This window comes from Hemiscyllium ocellatum, chromosome 14, assembly GCF_020745735.1.
Source record: "Hemiscyllium ocellatum isolate sHemOce1 chromosome 14, sHemOce1.pat.X.cur, whole genome shotgun sequence".
Classification (NCBI taxonomy): domain Eukaryota; kingdom Metazoa; phylum Chordata; class Chondrichthyes; order Orectolobiformes; family Hemiscylliidae; genus Hemiscyllium; species Hemiscyllium ocellatum.
Genome location: NC_083414.1, coordinates 63,897,422 through 63,920,609, shown reverse-complemented (window position 1 = coordinate 63,920,609; position 23,188 = coordinate 63,897,422). Strand labels below are relative to the sequence as shown.

Sequence of the window (23,188 nt, the reverse complement as noted above, 5' to 3'; positions counted from 1 at the left end):
ATCGAAAAGTGACTTGCAGAGCACAGTTAAAAGTCAATCACGTTGGTGCGGGACCACACCAGATAGGGAGAACACACTTCCCTAATGTAAAAAGACAATCTCTCATGGGCACTTCTCCTAATACTGGCCTTTGATTTAATTTTTTTTTCGAAGATTTGATCCAAATTGCCATGATGGATCACAGGCCTTTAGAGAAACAGTACTGTAACATACTCAAGTCTTATATAGTCTACCATACTTTGAAACAACATAGCACTTCTAACCAAGTCATATCTTCATGTAGACAGCTAACTTGCCGGTGTCTGTTGAGCTTGGAATTACTCTCACCAAACACCCACATGTGCTTGCTTTCCACTACATGCTGAACTGACAGTAATCAGACCAGGGTTAGAATGTACTCTCCTTGACTTAAAGGTCATGAGGCTAGCAGTAACCTAAATATTCCAGCACAGATTAGCAAGTTAACCCAGAACTTCCATCATAATGTTCACTCTACCTTCAGCATGACTTTAACATTCTTTCTATAACAGTGCTCCAACTACAGCATCACTCATTAGATTAGACTTACAGTGTGGAAACAGGCCCTTCGGCCCAACAAGTCCACACCGACCCGCCGAAGCGCAACCCACCCATACCCCTACATTTACCCCTTACCTAACACTACGGGCAATTTAGCATGGCCAATTCACCTGACCCGCACATCTTTGGACTGTGGGAGGAAACCCACACAGACACGGGGAGAACGTGCAAACTCCACACAGTCAGTCGCCTGAGTCAGGAATTGAACCCGGGTCTCAGGCGCTGTGAGGCAGCAGTGCTAACCACTGTGCCACCATGCCGCCCACAAATATCTTGTATAAATGTATGACCTTTTCATATTCAATAAAATTGCATTAAAATGATAAAGTGCATAGATTACTATTTGGTACTCTGTCAATTTCATGGCTGCTTTTACCTGCACTTCCATCTTTTAAGATCTAGGTATCTGCTCACTAAGATCTGCTGCCTTCTGTTCATTTAGGGCTCACTTCATTTCAGGACTTCTCCTGAAAATCTTTTGCGGCCCTGAATGTCCTGAGTTAATTAGTAAATATTTTTCTGAAGTAATCCTCAGTTAGTAAATATTTTTCTGAAGTAATCCTCAGTTGTCTGCCAAAATTGATATCACCCCAACCTTTGACATCACCCCTCCCTGTGAATGTACCCAAGTCACTTATATACCTGGAAGCAAGGAACTGTAACATTGCTTCTCTCACAGGGTCACGAATCTATGGGATTCACTACCCAAGAGTGCGGTAGATGCTGGGACACTGAGTAAATTTAAGCAGGAACTGGACAAATTATTGATGAGCAATGGGTTGAAGGGTTATGGAGAGCAGGTAGGACAGTGGAGTTGAGGCAGAGATGAGATCAGCCACGATCGTTTTGCGAGACGGAGTAGGCTTGAGGGGTTGAATGGTCTACTTTTGCTCCCAGCTCATGCGTTATGAATCCATGGGGCATTGTGCGGGTTATATCCAACATACGCCTTCCCCTACTCTTTGCTGATTTCTCCCATCCACCCAAACCATTCTTGTAAGTCACAATTTTCACAGTAGTCACCTCTACCTTCTTGCAACACGCCTCTTATAGGACAATCTGATGTTCACAGATCCCCGACAAGCCCAGTGCACCAGGACTGTATGGCTCAGCTAATCATATCCTTAGCCAGCCCGTTTATATGAAATTCGGTCCAAGGATGTGGTATCACTGGCTAGGCCAGATGTCACTGCTCATTTTTTTAACTATCTTTGAGAAGGCTGTCTTCTGGAATCACTGCTCACCATGCAGCAGGTGGCTAGTGCCCACAGGTAGCTTTTAGATAGCTTTTTGGATTGAGTCAGTGAAGTGAAGGAATGATAATTATATTTAGCCAGCTTGGTAAGTCACTAGGAAAGGAAGCAAAGTGGGTGGTGTTCCCATGTATCTGCTACCTTTGTCCTTCCAGATGGTATTGATTGTGAGTTTGAAAGCTGCTGCACTGCACCTTGTAGATGGTATACACACCACTGTCAGTGTGCTGGTGGTGAGCAACTGAGAGTACTCAGTGTCCTTTGTTGTAACTACTTAATGTGAACGTACCTGTTCTCTCAGCATGTCAAGGGTTTCGATCTGCTTCTTCCTGGCACTTTCATCACGAGCAAAGGCAAAATAACCTACACCCAGCTCTCGGGCCTCTGTAACACAGTAAGGTCATCCCATCAGAACAGCTTTATCAGCAAGCAACTTTCAAGATTAGTTTCTCCATACACTTCAGACTCACATTTCTGGTGACAGATTGGGCCACCAATCCATTGCCCTATCTCTTTTGGGTAAATGGTGCCCTAATGATGCAAACTCTAGCTGCAAACAGTACACTGTACAACTTTTTCGCCTTTAACGAGGAGAAACGGGTTTCCAAAGTTACATTTACTTTTCAGGCTCTTCTTGTGGATCTAGAGGGGTATGGGCCAAATGCTAGAAAATGGGACTAGGTTAACATAGAATATCTGGTTGGCATGGACCATAGGGTCCGTTTCCATGCTCTGGATTAGAGTGGTGCTGGAAAAGCACAGCAGTTCAGGCAGCATCCGAGGAGTTAGCCTGTTTCCATGCTGTACATCTTTGTGACTCTAAGTGAAAGAACTCTAGATTGTGAACTATCTGATGCTCTTTCATTAACAACCACGGGATGCAGGGCAGGGGAGAATCAGGGAGACTCGTCAGTAGGCTGTGTGTAGTTCCCATCTTGCTCAAGGTTAATGACAGAGCGTGACCACGTTTATTGGATGGAAAATGGGATGCGCAACCGCTTAGAAAAAGCAATCTTGGAATTCAGGCTCTGGGCTTAATGGCCAAAGATAGCAGACATTCGGGAAAGATGAAATTATCAGGGACCAGGGAAATCTGGCAGAGCAACTAACTGCTTTTACTGCAGCTCTCCAGCCATTGCACCAGCCATGAACTTTGGAACTGGCTAAAGCAGGAAGGAATTTGAGCAGCGACCCGACGAGACATCAAACTGAAAGGGTTGAAGGCCGAATTGCAAGGGGGGGCCTCTTGAATTTGACTTTAACCAGGAGACAGTAGGGCCTATCTTGCTCCAGCTTTTGACAGGTTTTCCCAGGTCAGTCGTCATCCAGCCATACCTGCTGGCTGAGGGCCAGACATTGTAGCTTCACACAACAAGAAAGGCGGATTTTGGGAGACAATTGAAACCTTTTTAACCATAAGTACCAATCACAGAGAAAAGGACAAAAGAAGGAGAATAAACTTAGGAGCGATGGGGAAATGCCCGACAATAGATCCTGCATGTGACAATCTGACCCTAACACAGGAGGTACCGGTGTTGGACTGGGGTGGTCCAAGTTAAAAATCGCACAACACCAGGTTATGGTCCAACACATTTATTTGGAAGCACTAGCTTTCGGACCGCTGCTCCTTCATCATGTAGCTGTGGAACAGAATCATAAGACAGAATGTATAGCAAAAGATCTCAGGATCATGCAACTCAAATAATATACTGAACAAACCTAGACTGATGTGAAGTGTTTCATCTTTTAGAATGGGTTGCAGGCTTCGGTTCATTAATATGTAAATCTCAGAACATCTTTCCAGTCACATTCCCAAGATAACTTAAGGTTTTATAACAAAAGATGACCGCTCAGCTCAGACAACGCATTAAAGGTGTGAAGTTAGAGTCTGTCTGTATCCCCATCTTGAATCAGACTGGTTCTATTTTCAAAGTAGGAATTTATAAAATGTCATATGGATTGACTGCCTACAGACTGTGTGCATTTTGAACAAAGTAGAATGTTTATGCAAATACAATTCTGCACGCACACACACAAACACACACTCTCATTCTACCCCCTCCCCAACACACACACACTCACACACACACTCACGTCGATGGGGTGAATTTGTATTTGCAGGTATATTCTATTTTGTTCAAAAGGCACACAATCTGTTAGCAGTCAATGCAGGCAGTAAATCCATGTAACATTTTATAAATTCCTACTTTGGAAATAGAACCAGTCTGGCTCAAGATTGGGATGCGGACAGACTCTAACCTCACACCTTTAAGGCATTGTTTGAGCTGAGATGCCATCTTTTGTTATAAAACCTTAAGTTATTGCGGGAATGTGATTTAAAAGTAGTTCTGGGATTTACATCTTAATGAATCTAAACCTGCAACCCATTCTACAGATGAAAGACTTAACAACAATCTAGGTTTGTTCAAAATATCGCATCAGTTGTACGACAATGTGATCTTTTGCTATAAATTCTGTGTCTTATGATCCTGTTCCACAGCTACCTGATGAAGGACCAGCACTCCGAAAGCTAGTACTTCCAATTAAACCTGTTGGACTATAACCTGGTGTTGTGTGATTTTTAACTTAATCTAACCCTAGTAAGGGAACACTTCAAAAGATACTTTAACCGTACAGTACGGGATGGAATTGATACCATTTTGACGGATGTCCTCATAGTGCACTGGTCCAATTGGTCTGTTCAGTGCCTCCTCTTCCTCTCTTTCCCACTGCTGCCGCTGAAGCTCCCTTCTCATGTCTTCAGAAAGCAACGTTTTCTTTTCCACTTCCTGTCTGTGAACAGTTCAAGCCATCGCTGAGACCCATATTAACCCCAACAGTTACAGTGTGACAGGACAGTGCTCACAACCTAACAAGCAGGAGCGGGACAGCTTCAGTTTGGTTTTGTTATTAATTACCAAGTCACAATTGATGATGATGCCAATCTAGACACAGTGATAGGTTAGAGAAAGTGAGGACTGCAGATGCTGCAGATCAGAGTTGAGAGAGTGGTGCTGGAAAAGCAGGGCAGGTCAGGCAGCATCAGAGGAGCAGGAGAATCGATGTTTCAGGTATAAGCTCTTCATCAGGAATGAGGCTCGTGGGCTTGGGGGCTGAGAGATAACAGGGGAGAAGGTAGCTGGGAATGGGATAGGGTAGATGAAGGTGGGGGGAGAAGGTGATAGGTCAGAGTGGAGGGTGGACCGGATAGATGGGAATGTTGACGGACAGGTCAAGAGGGTGGTGCCAAGTTGGAGGCCTGGGACTGGGATAAGGTGGGGGGAGGGGGAACTGAGGAAACTGGTGAAATCCACATTAATCCCGTGTGGTTGCAGGGTCCCAAGGTAGAGCATGAGGATTTCTTCCTCTAGGTGTCAGGTGGTTAGGGTTTGGTGGTGGAGGCGGCCCAGGACTGACATGTTCTTCGTGGAGTAGGAGGGGGAATTGAACCGTTCAGCCACGGGGCAGTGGGTTGGTGGGTGCGGGCGTCCCAGAGGTGTTCTCCGAAACGATCCGCAAGTTGGTGTCCTGTCTCCCTGATGTCGAGGAGACTACACCGGATACAGTGGGTGCACTAGATGACTTTGGTACAGGTAAATTTCTGTTGGATGTGGAAGGATCCTTGGACGGAGGGGAGGAGGGAGGTGTGGGTACAGGTTTTGCACTTCTTGCGGTGGCAGGGGAAGGTGCCGGGAGGGGAGTGTGGGCTGGTGGGGGGCGTGGACCTGACGTGGGAGTGGCAGAGGGAATGATCTCTCTGGAACACTGATAGGGGGTGGGAAGTGAAATATATCTCTGGCAGTGGGGTCTGTTGTAGATGGCAGAAGTGACGGAAGATGGTGTGATGTATACAAAGGGTGAGGGAGTAAAAGGTGAGGACTGAGGGTTCTGCCCTTGTTGCGACTGGAGGGGTGAGGTTCAAGGAAGGAGGTGCAGAAAGTGGAGGAGATGCGCTGGAGGGCATCGTCGATCATGTGGGAGAGGAAATTGTGATCTTTGAAGGAGGAGGTTATCTGGAATTTTCTATGCTGGAATCGCTCCTCCTGGGAACAGATGTGATGGAGGTGGAGGATTTAGGAATAAGGGATGACGTTTTTACAGGAGGCAGGGTGGGACGAGGTGTAGTCCAGGCAGCTGTGGGAGTTGGTGGGTTTGTAGCAAATGTCAGTGTTTATTCGGTCACCTGAAATGGAGATGGAGGGGTCCGGGAAGGGGCGGGAGGTGTCCGAGATGGACCAGGTGAATTTAAGGCCGAGGTGAAAGTTGTTAGTGAAGTTGATGATGTGTTCAACCCCAGTTGTGGGAGCATCAGGTAGTGCCGATACAGTCATCGATGTAGCAGAGGAAAAGGTGGGGGGTTGTGCCAGTGTAGCTGCGGAAGGTGGACTGTTCCACGTACCCGACGAAGAGGCAGGCATAGCTGGGGCCCGTGCGGGTGTCATGGATACCCTTTGGTTTGGAGGAAGTGGGAGGATTGGAAGGAGAAGTCGTCAAGGATAATGACCAGTTCAGCCAGGCGGATGAGGGTGTCGGTGGATGGGTAGTGTGTTTGGGATGGCGTGAGAGGAAGAAACGGAGAGCTTGGAGGCCTTCGTCATGGCGGATCGATGCATACAGCGACTGGATGCCCATGGTGGAGATAAGGTACAGAGGACAGGAGACAGGAGAAACAAAAGTCTTGGAGGAGGTGAAGGGCCGTGGGTGGTGTCCTGAACTTAGGTGGGGAGTTCCAGGAATAAGGGGGACAGCACGGTGTCAAGGTATGCAAAGGTGAGTTCAGTGGGACAGGAGCAGGTTGAGACAATGGGTTGGCAGGATAGGTTGGTTTGGAAGAATTCATGTCCAGGCTGATAGAGGAACAAGAGCCTTCAATAATGTAGCATTCCATCAATACTGCAACAAACTGGGCGTGGCTGAGGCACTATAGGGGATGTTTTGTTGTACAGTTAGGAATAGTTGGTATAAATAATAATGAAGTGTTCTAATTATCCAATACCAATGTCGGTCGTAGCGATACAAATATTTGCTTAAATAAAATTATAAACATTCACAAAGATTCTGATTACGTTCCTACAAGGTGCAGGTACCTTTCCCTATTCAATTTCTCAAAGTGCCCATTGCTACCTCCGTTCCTGTAGTTCATTCTCTGTAAAGGCACATTATTCATTACTACAAAAGCAAAATACTGCAGATGCTGGGAAAAACATCTTGGTTTTAATTTCATAGTTACCTTGGTCCTCTTAGATCCTTGTCCATAGCAAGTAGTCCTGACAAATCTTTCTTCATGCATCTTCTGGATCGGCCTAAGGAATCTACGTAGTCAACCCTAGAGACGAAGGGTAATGAAACACACAGAAAAGTACAGCCCTCAATTCCAACTTCAATGTGATCATCCCTTACAGAGATAACAGCTAGTACAGATGTGAAAATGTGCCACAACATGGATACATTTAAGCTCCCTTTCGGAATGGCAGGCGGTGACCAGTGGGGTACCGCAGGGATCAGTGCTGGGACCGCAGCTTTTTACAATATATATTAATGATATAGAAGATGGTATTAATAGTAATATTAACAAATTTGCTGATGATACAAAGCTGGGTGGCAGGGTGAAATGTGAGGAGGATGTTAGAAGATTATAGGGAGATCTGGACAGGTTAAGTGAGTGGTCAGATGCATGGCAGATGCAGTTTAATGTGGATAAATGTATGGTTATCCACTTTGGTGGCAAGAACAGGAAGGCAGATTACGACCTAAATGGCAGACTACTACCTAATTTAGGTAAAGGGGCAATACAAAGAGATCTGGGTGTTCTTGTACACCATTCAATAAAAGCAAGCATGCAGGTACAGCAGGTAGTGAAGAAAGCTAATAGCATGCTGGCCTTCATAACAAGAGGGATTGAGTATCGAAGCAAAGAGGTTCTTCTGCAGCTGTACAGGGCCCTGGTGAGACCACACCTGGAGTACTGTGTGCAGTTCTGGTCTCCAAATTTGAGGAAAGACATTCTGGCTAATGAGGGAGTGCAGCGTAGGTTCACAAAGTCAATTCCTGGAATGGCAGGACTATCTTACACTGAAAGACTGGAGCGACTGGGCTTGTATACCCTTGGGTTTAGAAGACTGAGGGGATCTGATTGAGTCGTATAAGATTATTAAAGGATTGGACACTCTGGAGGCAGGAAACATGTTTCCGCTGATGGGTGAGTCCCAAACGAGAGGACACAGCTTAAAAATACGGGGTAGACCATTTAGGACAGAGATGAGGAGAAACTTCTTCACCCAGAGAGTGGTGGCTGTGTGGAATGCTCTGCCCCAGAGGGCAGTGGAGGCCCAGTCTCTGGATTCATTTAAGAAAGAGTTGGATAGAGCTCTCAAGGATAGTGGAATCAAGGGTTATGGAGATAAGGCAGGAACAGGATACTGATTGAGGATGATCAGCCATGATCATATTGAATGGTGGTGCAGGCTCGAAGGGCAAAATGGCCTACTCCTGCACCTATTGTCTCAACACCAAATTGGAAACATGCTGAATTGCAGAGCTGTAGACCTCCTGAACTTCTAGAAGAAGTGAGAACATATTTTAAGGCTTTGCTTAAAAATTAATATAAATGATAAAAGCAAGTTTTTTTTAAACTTGGTGCTGTCTGAACCCTAAGATTTAAAGGGAGTCTTGGAGTCCCCTCCTGGAAATGGTTACATGTACAATGGAACATTACAATAGGTATTGTTAACCCTCTAGTACGTCATTTGAGTGACCACTGTTAATGAGTAAATCTAAACAGGGTGTCAGGCTGTTGTGGAATTCCTATAGCTATTTTTCTGTGAGCTCTCTGCTCAATGACATTTTCAGTATAGGAATGTTATAAACTCAACAAATGAGAACAATATAAACATTCAGAAATGCGGCTGACTATTATTGCATTACTATAAAATTAACAGTGCCAGTAATTGACACTGCTTCTTGCAGTACGAAGCATAAATTCTAGGATACGACCGATTTCTCCAGTACGTACGAGATACTCACCATTCCTCATCAGGGTTCTGTGGTGCTGGAATTTCCAACTCAGGCACTGAGTCCTCACCTTGCTCACGCTCCACCATCTTCTTTGCTGCTTCACTCTCGCGTAGAGCCTGCAACTCTTTCTGTTTGTCGAAAATCTTCTGTGTGAAATCGACCAAGTACATACTTTCTGTTTCTTCATCTGGCTTAGGATAGTGGAGCGCCCAGTTTGTAATGCAGAATAGGAGATACAAGGGCAGAGACATTTTTTTTTTAAAAAACTGACAACTTCAATTTTTTTCTTCAAAACAGGCTTCACTATAGGAACAATCAGCTCTGGCCGAAAAAATAAAGCCCAGATACATTTTGTTTTATGTTTTCTGTTCAAATGGCAGTTCCTTAAAAGGATTTCCAATTCAGCATGGGTTCAACCCTCCCTGAAGTTCTGTTCAGAGTGGATGCCTTCAGCCAGTTTGGCCAGTCAGTCAGTTAGATTATGACTCTGTTCAACAGCCTCTGGGTTCAGCCAGTGGCAGCTTCACCCCACAAATGAATAAAAGGGAAGCTAATTAGAAGTTTGATGATGGTGATCAAGCATGGAAACATAGAAAATATAGAAATGGACTGAACGCTGAAGTAACGTAAAGCACACTGAGGCAATAGATCTCATGCTGTAGGAATGATTAAATTATTCAAATTAGGTGCTCAGCAATAGTCCCTCCAGCAGAGGGCACCATGGTGGCTCAGTGGTTAGCACCGCTGCCTCACTGTGCCAGGGGCCTGGGTTCAATTCCACCCTCAGGCATTTATGTGTAGTTTGCACACATTCCCCATGTCTGTGTGGACTTTTGTCTGGGCGGTCTGATTTCCTCCAACCTCCAAAGATTGGGTCTGGGTGGGATGCTTTTTGGAGGATCAGTGTGGAATCACTGGCCTACTTCTGTACTGTTCCAGACTATAATACTATGATTTACTTCTATCACTGGCATCTCCCCTTAAAACCCTTGTCAAAAAAAAATCAAAAGCAAAACACTGAAGACGTAGAAATCTGGAATAAAGTCCAAAATGCTGAAATTACTCAGCAGGTCAAAGCTGTGTATAGAGAAAAAGAGTTAACATTTCAAATAAATGCAAAAAGAGTTTTGAAATGTTAAACTGATCTAACCTCAACAATCTTTTGGAGCTAGAGTGTTAATAATGTATTAATTATACGCAGGTAGTAGGAACTCACTGCTCCTATAGACAGACACATTCAGGGGGTTCTCTGGCAATACTGTCCCTACCTCTGGCCAGAAGGTCTGGTTATTAGACCCCCTCAACCTCCTCAGATGCGATGGTCACAGAGGTATGGTATAATATGTCAAAACAAGTCGATTTAAAAAAACAGAAACAGTATGAAACATTGGTTGTTGGATTAGGAGGTGCATCGAAGTAATACATAATCCTCTAAATAAAAATATAAGTATGTGAAGAATGACCCAACTTGATCTTCTCCAACTGCTTTCTGAACTACTGATAGATAGAAAGAATGATGGAAATCTCAAGCTATGAAGAGGTTATCCCAGCTTCCCTACGAAATGGTCTAACTCTAATTTTAAAGCTATGTTCAATAGCTCTGGCCTTCCCCAGCCCAGGAATGGGTTTCTTTCTATTTAACCTATCAATTGTTACGTTTCACTAACCCACTGTTTGAGGCCAGGCTTCAGCTACCTCCAAGAACTGAAATTCCCTTTCTAAACCTTTCCATCTTTTCTATCCCTTTCTTTTGTAAATGTCTTGCTGTCAAAGTCTGTTTGATAATCTCCTGTGAACATTTAGTATTTGAAAGGTGGGACATAAATGCAAGTTAATCACAGCCACCATAAGCTGGCATGGTGGCTCAGTGGTTAGCACTGCTGTCTCTCAGCGCCAGGGATCCAGTTTCGATTACAGCCTCAGGTGACTGTGTGGAGTTTGCACATTCTCTCCGTGTCAGCGTGTATTTCCTCAGGGTGTTCTGGTTTCCTCCCACAGTCTAAACATGTGCAGATCAGGTGAATTGGCCTTACTAAATTGCCCATAGTGTTCAGGAATGTGTAGGTGAAGTACATTCATCAGTAGTAAATGTAGATTAATAGGTAGGGGAATGAGTTTGGGTGAGTTACTCTTTGGAGGGTCGGTGTGCACTTGTTGGGCCAAATGGCCTGTTTCCACACTGTAGGGATCATGTTCTCTCCATGTCTGTGTGGGTCTCCTCTGGGTGCTCTGGTTTCCTCCCACAGTCCAAAGATGTGCAGGTTAGGTGGATTGGCCGTGCTAAATTGCCCCGTCGTGTCCAGACGGATTAGCCTTAGGAAATCTGGGATTACAGGGTTAGGGTGGAATCCTCTTCGGAGGTTTGGTGCAGATTTGATGGGCCAAATGGTTCATTGGAACAAAGTTTTCCCCTTAAGAAAGGCAGGATGAGACAGCCTTGCTTACTACCGGTGGTCTGGAATGTCACTCGGAGACAGCTGGAACAGGTCATCAAAGTGAAGCCCGTAGAGCTGTCAGAGAGAGAACTACATAGCGTGAAAACAAGAAACCCAGTGGAAGAAAAGAACATGCCTAACTCAGATGCACAATAAAGTCATGCCCTGTTGCAAACATCTCCACCTGATGAGAAAGGCTAGCACAGTGAGAACGGAAGTAGTCAACCAGACCACCAAAGGTCTGACATTAAATACCATTATATCACATAATAAAACAGATTAAGCACTGACGGTTTGTTTTTAATTAAAATGTTTCTTGTGAATTTGTACTCATTTATTAAATGAGGGATGACGCTGGTGATTCGAACCTTCAGACTCCTCCTGTCAAAATCAAAGTGTCCCAGATGAGCTTTAAACCTTAGATTGAGACATCCCAGAAACAGGTGCCCTTGTTTATCCAGAGTGGAAACGGAACAAAACTTGGAAACCACAAATTACCTGGTAAGTCCCCTTTTGTCATCTGTTCATAAAGTTTTGCTTTTTCCTCTAGCCTCTGCCTAAAGAAAACAGAAATTAATTTCGCCTAGAATAGCTAACACATGACATTTTCTTACGCAGTACAACCACTGCTATCACCACCCCCCCCATCTATCAAACCCCGCTCTTTTGAAAGGAAATCCCTTACTTGAAGCACATTAATTCAGTCGCTTCAGCACAAAATCCAGACTGACAGACCTTATGCAGTAATGAAACAATGCTACACTGATGGAGGCGTTATTTTTTAAAATGAAATCTTCGACCAAGAGTCCAGGGGAATATAGAAGATTCCTTGGCACTATTTCAGTGACAGCAGAGGAGCTCTCTAGCATCATACAACCAATATCATCAAAAACATGAATCATATGGTCAGCATCATATAACCATTTGTGGGATCTTACTGGGTGAAAATTGATTGCTATATTCCTTATGTTAGAACAGTTATTACAATTCATAAGAAATATTTAAGGGGCCAAAAGTGCTTTGGAATGTCACGATTGTGAAAATATGTGGTTATGAGTGCAAGTCTTTCTTACAACTGGTTCATTATAATTGAGATACTCATGTGAACAGCAGTGCTGTTGTAGAGTGGAGGACACCACTGAGGTCTAAAGAGTGAGGAAAACACACAGTAGTCTTAGCAATAGTAAACTGCTGATGGTAAAAGCTTAAAAAGCACTGAAGTGTAAGAAAGATAAGATTTTCAATTTTAAAGGGCTTGCAAAAGTAGAAAATGAAAAGACTGAGATTGCTGCAAATGTAGAAATGAAAAGATGGAAATGGTGTGAGGAAACTTTTGACAAGATGAGAAGAATGATCAGAGGGGCTCAAGAAAGAACAGTTAGCCACTTACAGTTATACAACACTCCTACCGTGCACAATGACATTTCAGAGTGCTTTATAATAAAGGAGAGAAAAAGGTTGCACAGAGAGGTAAAGGAGCTGTAAGTGCCCATGATACTATTGTCTGCAAAGCCCATCTGGTTCACTAATGTCCTTTATGGAAAGAAACTGCCATCCTTACGCGATTGGTTGACCCTCAACTGCTCTCTGAGTAATTAGGAATGGGCAATAAATGCTGACCAAGTCAGAGACACCCACACCTCATAAACTACTTTTTAAAACATTAAAGTAATGATAGGGTTTGGCGATCAGGTCATATGGTAACAAGTAGTACCTATATAAGAGAGTAGTTTTCAAATATTGGATTTTGTAGAGATATATCTGCAAAACATAGGAAGGGAAAAGGTTGAGAATCTGAAGGGAGATTACAGAGAGTTAGGCAGGAAATTAAAAAGGAGGTCTACGGGAGTGCTAATATCTGGATTACTCCCAGTGCTATGAGGTAATGAGAGCAGGAATAGGAGGGTAGAGCAGATGACTGCATGGCTGAGGAGCTGGTGTATGGGAGAAGGGTTCACATTTTTGGATCATTGGAATTTCCTTTGGGGTAGAAGTGACCTGTACAAGAAGGATGGATTGCACCTAAATTGGAAGCGGACTAATATACTGGCAGGGAAATTTGCCAGAGCTGCTCAGGAGGATTTAAACTAGTAAGGTGGGGGGGTGGGGGGTGGGACCCAGGGAGATAATGAGGAAAGAGATCAATCTGAGACTGGTACAGTTGAGAACAGAAGTGAGTCAAACAGTCAGGGCAGGCAGGGACAAGGTAGGTCTGATATATTAAACTGCATTTATTTCAATGCAAGGGGCCTAACAGGGAAGGCAGATGAACTCAGGGCATGGGTAGGAACATGCGACTGGGATATCATAGCAATTACAGAAACATAGCTCAGGGATGGACTGGACTGGCAGCTTAATGTTCCAGGATACAAATGCTACAGGAAGGATAGAAAGGGAGGCAAGAGAGGAGGGGGATGGTGTTTTTGATAAGGGATAGCACTACAGCTGTGCTGAGGGAGGATATTCCTGGAAATACATACAGAGAAGTTATTTGAGTGGAACTGAGAAATAAGAAAGGGATGATCACCTTATTGGGATTGTATTATAGACCCCCCAATAGTCAGAGGGAAATTGAGAAACAAACTTGTAAGGAGATCTCAGTTGTCTGTAAGAATAATAGGGTGGTTATGGTAAGGGATCTTAACTTTCCAAACATAGACTAAGACTGCCAAAGTGCTAAAGGTTTAGATGGAGAGGAATTTGATAAGTGCGTACAAGACAATTTTCTGATTCAGTATGTGGATGTACCTACTAGGGAAGGTGCAAAACTTGACCTACTCTTGGGAAATAAGGCAGGGCAGGTGACTGAGGTGGGAGAGCACTTTGGGGCCAGCGACCATAATTCCGTTAGATTTAAAATAATGATGGAAAAGGATAGACCAGATCTAAAAGTTGAAGTTCTAAATTGGAGAAAGGCCAATTTTGACAGTATTAGGCAAGAACTTTCAAAAGCTGATTGGGGGCAGATGTTTGCAGGTAAAGGGACGGCTGGAAAATGAGAAGCCTTCAGAAATGAGATAACAAGAATCCAGAGAAAGTATATTCCTGTCAGGGGGAAAGGGAAGGCTGGTAGGTATAGGGAATGCTGGATGACTAAAGAAATTGAGGGTTTGATTAAGAAAAAGGAGGAAGCATATGAAGGATTCTGGGTAATCCAAGATGGACGATGGAAAAGATTTCTAGCTGTAACAGCTGCTCCTTTTTTTGAGGTATTTTAGGTGTTCGAGGTGATTTCCTCGAATTCCAGGAGCAGCAATTTCTGTTTTATATGCTGTTGCATTGGTTTGCAACTTTGGAAAAAGGTATAGACAGGATAGATTGAGTGAATCCTTAGAAGAGTATAAAGGCTGTAGGAGGATACTTAAGAGGGCAAAAAGGTGACATGAGATAGCTTTGGCAAATAGAGTTAAGGAGAATCCGAAGAGTTTTTACAAATACACTAAGGACAAAAGGATAACCAGGGAGACAATAGAGACCCTCAATGATCAGCAAGGCGGCCTTTGTGTGGAGTCACAGAAAATGGGGGAGATACTAAATGAATATTTTGCATCAGTATTTACTGGGATATGGAAGATATAGACTGTACGGAAATAGACGGTGACATCTTGCAAAATGTCCAGATTACAGAGGAGGAAGTGCTCATGTCTCGAAACGGGTAAAGGTGGATAAATCCGCAGGACCTGATCAGGTGTACCCGCGAACTCTGTGGGAAGCTAGGGAAGTGATTGCTGGGCCCCTTACTGAGGTATTTCTATCACTGATAGTCACAGGTGAGGTGCTGGAAGACTGGAGGTTGGCAAACGTAGTGCCACTGTTTAAGAAGGGCAGTAAAGACAAGCCAGAGAATTATAGACCAGTGAGCCTGACGTCAGTGGTGGGCAAGTTGTTGGAGGGAATCCTGAGGGACAGGATGTACATGTATTTGGAAAGGCAACGACTGATTAGGAATAGTCGACATGGTTTTGTGCGTGGGAAATCATGTCTCACAAACTTGATCGAGTTTTTTGAAGAAGTAACAAAGAGGATTGATGAGGTCAGAGCAGTAGATGTGATCTATATGGACTTCAGTAAGGCGTTCGACAAGGTTCCCCATGGGAGACTGATTAGCAAGGTTAGATCTCATGGAATACAGAGAGAACTAGCCATTTGGATACAGAACTGGCTCAAAGGCAAAAGACAGAGGGTGGTGGTGGAGGGTTGTTTTTCAGACTGGAGGCCTGTGATCAGTGGAGTGCCACAAGGATCGGTGCTGGGTCCTCTACTTTTTGTCATTTACGTAAATGATTTGGATGAGAGCATCAAAGGTACAGTTAGTAAGTTTGCAGATGACACCAAAATTGGAGGTGTAGTGGAGAGCAAAGAGGGTTATCTCCGATTACAGCAGGATCTTGACCAGATAGGCCAATGGGCTGAGAAGTGGCAGATAGAGTTTAATTCAGATAAATGCGAGGTGCTGCATTTTGGGAAAGCAAATCCTAGCAGGACTTATACACTTAATGGCAAGGTCCTAGGGAGTGTTGCTGAACAAAGAGACCTTGGAGTGCAGGTTCATAGCTCCTTGAAAGTGGAGTCGCAGGTAGATAGGATAGTGAAGGCGGTGTTTGGTATGCTTTCCTTTATTGGTCAGAGTATTGAGTACAGGAGTTGGGAGGTCATGTTGCGGCTGTACAGGACATTGGTTAGACCACTGTTGGAATATTCCGTACAATTCTGGTCTCTTTCCTATCGGAAAAATATTGTGAAACTTGAAAGAGTTCAGAAAAGATTCACAAGGATGTTGCCAGGGTTGGAGGGTTTGAGCTATAGGGAGAGGCTGAACAGGCTGGGGCTGTTTTCCTTGGAGCATCGGAGGCCGAGGGGTGACCTTATAGAGGTTTACAAAATCATGAGGAGCATGGATAGGATAAATAGACAAAGTCTTTTATCTGGGGTTGGGGAGTCCAGAACTAGAGGGCATAGGTTTAGGGTGAGAGGGGAAAGATATAAAAGAGACCTAAGGGGCAACTTTTTCACACAGAGGGTGGTACATGTATGGAAAGAGCTGCCAGAGGAAGTGGTGGAGGCTGGTACAATTGCAACATTTAAGAGGCATTTGGATGGGTATATGAATAGGAAGGGTTTGGAGGGATATGGTCCAGGTGCTGGCAGGTGAGACTAGATTAGGTTGAACCAAAGGGTTTGTTTCCATGTTGTACATCTCTATGACTCTAAGTCAGCAGGTTGAAATCCCATTTTATTAAGTTACTGATCCCTTTAAGATGGGATAGACAGATCCCAAATTTGAATATATCCTTAGCCAAGTGTTGAATTCTCCCATTCAGCAGAGTCACCCTCCCACTTCCCTAGCTTTGTGCAGCTTCCAAAAAAAGGAAGGAAATTTACAAGGACAAACATGTTCATGATCACAACAAGATAAAATAGCACCAATTCCCAACCACCTCCCCTGTCAATACCATTGCATTCCAGTAGGTGACTGGAATATAATACACCATTCATAGGAACAGCAGTAGGCCATTCAGCCCCTTGAGCCTGTTCCGACATTCAACGAGATCATAGCTAATCTGTGGCCTAACTTCATATACTTCTGCCTTTGACCCATATCCTTTAATACCTTCGCTTTGACAAATATTTATCCATCTCAGATTTAAAATTAACAACTGATCCAGCACCCACTGCTGTTTCTAGGAGAGAGTTCCATACATCTACCATCCTTTTTGTGTGTCGAAGTGCTTCCTCACATCTCTTCTGAATGGTCTAGCCCCAATTCTGAGACTTTTCTGGCTAGTTCCAAAATCCCCAACCACTGGAAATAGGTTATGTTGATCTACCCAGTCTTTTCCTGCTAATATCTTGAAAACTTTGATCAGATCACCCCTTAACCTTCTAAATTCTAGAGAAAACAGGACAAATATGCAGAGTTTCTCCTCATGATTTAGCTCAGATATCATGTAACATGTATTGTACTCACTCAAAGGCCAATATATCCTTCCTCAAATGTGGTGCCCAGGTCTGCTTGCAGCACTACAAATGGGGACTAACCAAGGTTTTGCATAACTGCACCATCCCTGCATTCCAGTCCTCTTAGATATAGTGGTCAGTATTCCATTAGCTTTCTTGATTATTTTCTGCTGAAAATGTGTTGCTGGAAAAGCGCAGCAGGTCAGGCAGCATCCAAGGAGCAGGAGAATCGATGTTTTGGGCGTGAGCCCTTCTTCAGGATTATTTTCTGCACTTGTTGTGGCATTTAAAGATCTGTACTCCTGAATGTCCAAGTTTCTCTGAACATCTACTGTATTTAACTCCAAACCATCTAGAAAGTTCCCTGATCGCTCCTTTGTGAGTTCTGAATGGATAACCTTACACTTGCTTACATTGAATTCTATCTGCCACAATTCTGCTTATTCACACGGTCTATCAAATTCCCTTTGCAATTTTATGCTATCAAACACACTGTTTACAATGTCACCTAGGTTAGTGCCATCAAAAAAAATTGGATATATGCCTTTATATGCAATTATCCAATAATCCAATCATGAATAAATAACGCGAGTAATTGAGGCCCTAACATAGATCCTTGTGGATCACTACTGGTCACATCCTGCCAATTTAATAACCTACTCATTATCTCTACTTTCTGTCACCAGTCACTCAACCAGTTTCCCAGCCATATCAATAATTTGTGCTCAATTCCATGGGCTTCGACTTTACTTAACAGTCTCTGATGTGGGGCTTTATCAAATGCCTTCTGGAAATCCATATAAACAACATCCATAGACGTTTCCCAGTCCACTATTTTAGTCACCTCTTCAAAAACTTCAATAAGATTTGACGGCAAGACCTACCAGACACGGATCCATACCGGCTCTCCTTGATTGGTTGAAAATTTGTGAAGTATTCAGTTACCACATCCTTCATTATAGACATCAGTGGTTTCCCCAGCAACAGCCAACAATGTTTATCCAAAGATATTAGGTTGTCAATTGAAGTCTCACTAAACAGTTAATAACAATTACCATTCTAGGATATTGACTCACATTGAATATAAATTTCAGATCAAACTCTTACTTTGATTTATCGAGAGTCTGCTGTTCCTCAATGCTTTCTTCTATGTCCTTCTCAGCCCGATTTAAAACCCCGGCATTTTGCTTGGTCCAGATAGTTGGCTTCTGTTAAAATTTACAGATCATCAGTTTAAGATTTCCCTGCATCTCCACGAATACGACAGGTGTTGTCAAGTAATGCCCAATAAGGCAATCTCAGTTTCAGAAAAAAGTACAAAGCAGTGATTTATTTTTTTAAGAAATGCTTGGTTAGTCATCAAGGTGTGGCATGTGAGGGAGACTGAATGCTTTCCAATACTGTCACAGTTCGCCACTATCAAACACACCGCCAATAATGTGTCTCAGCCCCAACCTGAAATGATTTAGGTATGGACAATGTTTATCTAGAAATAACTTACAAGCTGAAATTGAAAGATAAATATTCTCATACATACAGCGAAGGGAGTTCCATACGTCTACCATCCTGTTTGAGTGTCAAAGTGCTTCCTCACATCTCTTCTGAATAGTCTAGCCCTAATTCTTAGACTTTGCTGGCTAGTTCCAGAATCCCCACCCAGTGGAAATAGTTTATGTTGATCTACCCAGTCTTCTCCTGCTAACACACACTTGGGAGAAAGAAAGACTCTCCTCATCTGTTTGGTGAGAGTGAAGGCACAATCAGAGAAAAACAACTAAAACAAAACCTAGCTCACTAAGAACTTCAATGGGCACCAGTCTGCCATTTCTCAAGAGCAATTAAAGTCAGTGTGACTCAAGAACAGTGTCATCACAAGGCTGCTTTCGAACACTGACATAAACACTCAAAGAAAAAGGAAAATTAAACTGAAGTTAATGGACATTGATGTGACAATATTGCATCCTGTGAGATGCTTTCACCTCACCGACTACGTCTCTCCAAATCGAACTGAAAAGACAAAATGACTGTCAGATGCTTTCCCTCACTCACTGAGCACAACATTCACACAGACATTAATAGTAACATGATTGTCACTTGGCAAATTCCATGACCTCTACGAGCCCGATGAGAAACAGTAGCAATGACAGTTACAACACTCCTACCTTGTTCACTGGTTTTGCTTTAAATGGAGCCCCCGCTTCTTTCAAAAGTTTATCCTGTTTGAATTCCTCCTGTTTCCGGTAAAGTTCTGCCTTCAGATCCACCAGCTGAAACACAGAATTTTTCCTTTTCAATAACAATACAGGGTTGTTGGAACAATTTGTAAATTAAAAATCCCAAGAATTGCATATCAGGTGGATACAGAAATATTGTGTCCTGCCATGAAAGACAGCAGACCTAATATGCTGATGGAGAAAGTGAGGACTGCAGATGCTGGAGACCAGAGTTGAAAACCGTGGTGCAGGAAAAACACAGCAGGCCAGGCAGCATCCCAGGAGCAGGAGAATCGACGTTTCGGGCATAAGCCCTTCTTCAGGAATCCTGCCCGAGGAAGGGCTTATGCCCGAAACGTCGATTCTCCTGCTCCTCGGATGTTGCCTAGCCTAATATGCTGATGGCATACAATATAAACGGACAACAAAGGAATCACTTTTAAAGATGAAATGGAACACTAGTTTATTAAACGCAAACATTGTAGTTGCTATGAGAAGATAATTTACTTTCTATCCAGAGCTCTATGTGATAGTAATAAATACACTAATTTTCCCTCCATTGTTCGAAGAATTGCAAAACATTTTCAGGTCAAAATTAAGAATTGACATTGTCATGGACAAGGCTACACCCCCCTCAAAACATTTCAAGATGATAGACTAGGCCCTAACTTTGCAAGTTGTTTTAAGTAGGTGTACAGTGGATATTCCAAATCAGCTGGACAAACCACTTAGTTTTAAACAAAACAGAATTTATTTACAAGATTACTGAATGAAACACTAACAACAGAAAACAGAATACCGAATAACTTAATCTCTCCGAAAACCCAACCAATCACCCCAACTTAATGATACTGTTCCAAATACTTGCAACTATCCTCATAAACACAAAAATGTAAAAAAAAACACAAGTTCTTACAGATGGGAGTCAGAGAGAGAGAGTACCAGCCTGGATCTGCTTCAGGGTCCAGCAGCTTTTTCCACATTACTGCTAAACACCAAACCAAATCCGGAGTAAAACTGAGCCGAGAGAACCGGCCACTCCCCTTTCAATATACAAGTTTTTTTTTAAAACTTGAACGCCTTCTGCCTGACCAAGTATTGGCCCTAAAACCCTTTAACCCAGACTTTTCGGAGTCAGTAACGTTTACAACCTCCCTGAAAAAAAGCCAAGGACAGCAAAATCCTTGATAAAAAGAGGAGCTTTGTCACATCAGACACTGTGCCCCTTAAACAGTTCCTTTGGTCAGCGTTGGATAGGAGTGGCACCTGGAGCTCTCAATGAAAGCTTTCAAGGTGTCACATGGATCAATAATGGTCAAACTGGATGGTCGAACAGGCTCCGGAATTGAATAACTTGCTGTTATTCATATGGAAATATTCCTGCCTCTGAAAATGCTGTGACTTAAATCCTACGCCAGGAATGTAGTATATAGTCCAGGCTAATGCTTAGGTGTAATACTTAGGGACAGCTACAATGCCCCAGAGATACTTTCATTTAGATGACAGGTTACACATCAGCCTGTTCAGGTCATGCAAAAGAACCAATGACACTCTTCATTAAAGAGCTGGGAATCTGCCTCCCTCAAACACTTACAGCCTTGCTGTTTGAGGGGTGGGGGGGGTCTTCCTCTGTATATATGGGATGCTTTCAAGCCAACAACAACAAAGACTATATTTCAAAGACAATTCTCTGGTTTTGAAGAGTTTTATGAATTCCTGAGAACTTTGCTTGCATTAACAAAGTTTTGCTCAGGGCTGACTTAATATTGCAATAAATATTTTCTAAATACAGATTATTTATTCGTTTGCACTATTTGTCTCTCACATCTGACAAGATTGAAACTAATAGGGTAGTAATTTCCTCTTTGAAATCCAGTGGCTCAGTGGTTAGCACTGCTGCCTCACAGCACCAGGGACCTGGGTTCAATTCCAGCCTTGGGCGACTGTCGGTGTGGAGTTTGTACATTCTCCCCGTGTCTGTGTGGGTTTCCTCCGGGTGCTCCGGTTTCCTCCCACAGTCCAAAGATGTGCAGGTCAGTTGAATTGGCTGTGCTAAAATTGTCTGCAGTGTTCATGGATGTGTAGGTTCAATGCATTAGTCAGGGGTAAATATAATGTAGGGGAATGGGTCTGGATGGGTTACTCTTCAGAGGGTTGGTGTGGATTTGTTGGGCTGAAGGGCCTGTTTCCACATTGTAGGCATTCTGTGATTCCATGATAAATGAAACTGCTAACCTGCCCTTGTGCACTGCCTTCAAAATGGTCTTTACTGAGTTTTCATCATGCTCCTGTTTAAAAGGGCTAGCAGCTTACTCTTAGCTGTCTACCACTGTTGTTTGTGGGTGCTTGCATTATACAGTACAAACTGGCTACTGTATTTCCTACAACCAGTCACAACATTCATTTACCGTAAAGTACTTTGAGATCATGAAAGGTGCTATATAAATGTAAATTAGGAAGCAGCTACAAAACAAAAGGCATTCACATGAATCAAGAGTCCGAGGTAGCTGTGGGGGAGCATTTTTGTGACTGGAACCACAAAACAATTCATTTGAGGGGGAAAAAAGATGGCCTGCAGAAAAATAATGTTTTAGAATGTGGGAAGGCAAATTTTATTAAAATAAGACAGGATCTAGCCAATGTAGACTGGGAGCAAATGCTTGTGGGTATATCTACAGCAGAAGAGTGGGGACATTCAAACTAGGCTTGGTGAGAGTCCAGCCTGACACGTTCCCTTTAGGATGAAATGTAGGAGTAACAAGCCCGGAAAACCCTGGATATCTAGGAATATTCAGGACCCAATAACAAGAAAAAAAGAGAAGCTTTTAACACTTGCAAAGGCAGCAAATCAACAAAGGCCCCAGCGGAGAAGAATTTAAGAAAGCAATTAGGGGAGCAAAGAGAGAACACGAAAGAAACACTAGCGGGTCTAGATTAGGAAGAATCCCAAGATATTCTGTAAGCATATTAAGGGAAACAGGATAACCAGGGAAAGAGCCGGGTCCTTTAGGGATCAATGGGGCAATCTGTGTGTGGAGCCACAGGACAGTGGCAGCTTATTGAACAAGTATGTCACACCTGACTTCACTCTGGAGACGGAGATGTAGGTACAGAATTCTCAAAGTGGAACGGAGAGGTTTCTGAGGCCCTGTTTTTATTTTTAAGACTACTCCACCCTTCAAAGCCACAGTTAACTAGCCTGACAGAATTTTTTCATTTTTTCCGTTATCTGGTTGAAGAATAGACAGGGGCAATTCAGTAAATGTCACATGATTATTTTCATAAGACCTTTGATAAGGTACCCCATGATAGACTCATGACAAAAATGAGGGTGAAATTAGGTAACGTGCAGCTAAATAGATAACAGCCTGCCTAAAAATAAAGTGTCAAATTTTCTGATTGACATGTTTCATAACACCGTTGAACATATGAAAATCAGGAGACAGTGGGCAGGGAGGTAATATCACTGAACAAGCAGTTTAAAGGCAAAATCTAATGTTCTGGGGATATAGGTTCAAATTGCACCACAGTTGCTGCTGGAATTTAAGTTCAGCCAATAAACCTAGAATATTAAATAAATCTTAGTGATGGAGACCGTGACCGTGGGGGTGACATGGTGGCTCAGCGGTTAACAATGTTACCTCACAGCGCCAGGGAACCAGGTTTGATTCCAGCCTTGGTGACTGTGTGTGTGGAGTTTGCATATTCTCCCATCGTCTGCGTGGGTTTCTTCCGG

At 43.2% G+C, this 23,188-nt stretch overlaps 1 protein-coding gene across 1 annotated transcript in view; it reads right to left on the bottom strand.

Moving 5' to 3' along the window:
• The window catches only part of ccdc174 (coiled-coil domain containing 174), a 34,072-nt gene that overhangs the window by 3,557 nt on the left and 7,327 nt on the right, over positions 1-23,188 (bottom strand). The window contains exons 2-8 of the mRNA XM_060835746.1: positions 19,402-19,506; positions 18,347-18,447; positions 11,780-11,838; positions 8,856-9,033; positions 7,063-7,158; positions 4,489-4,625; positions 2,122-2,216 (exon numbers count right to left, since the gene is read on the bottom strand). Of these exons, the coding sequence (XP_060691729.1) occupies positions 2,122-2,216; positions 4,489-4,625; positions 7,063-7,158; positions 8,856-9,033; positions 11,780-11,838; positions 18,347-18,447; positions 19,402-19,506 (771 nt within the window). The remainder of the gene's footprint in view (positions 1-2,121; positions 2,217-4,488; positions 4,626-7,062; positions 7,159-8,855; positions 9,034-11,779; positions 11,839-18,346; positions 18,448-19,401; positions 19,507-23,188) is intronic.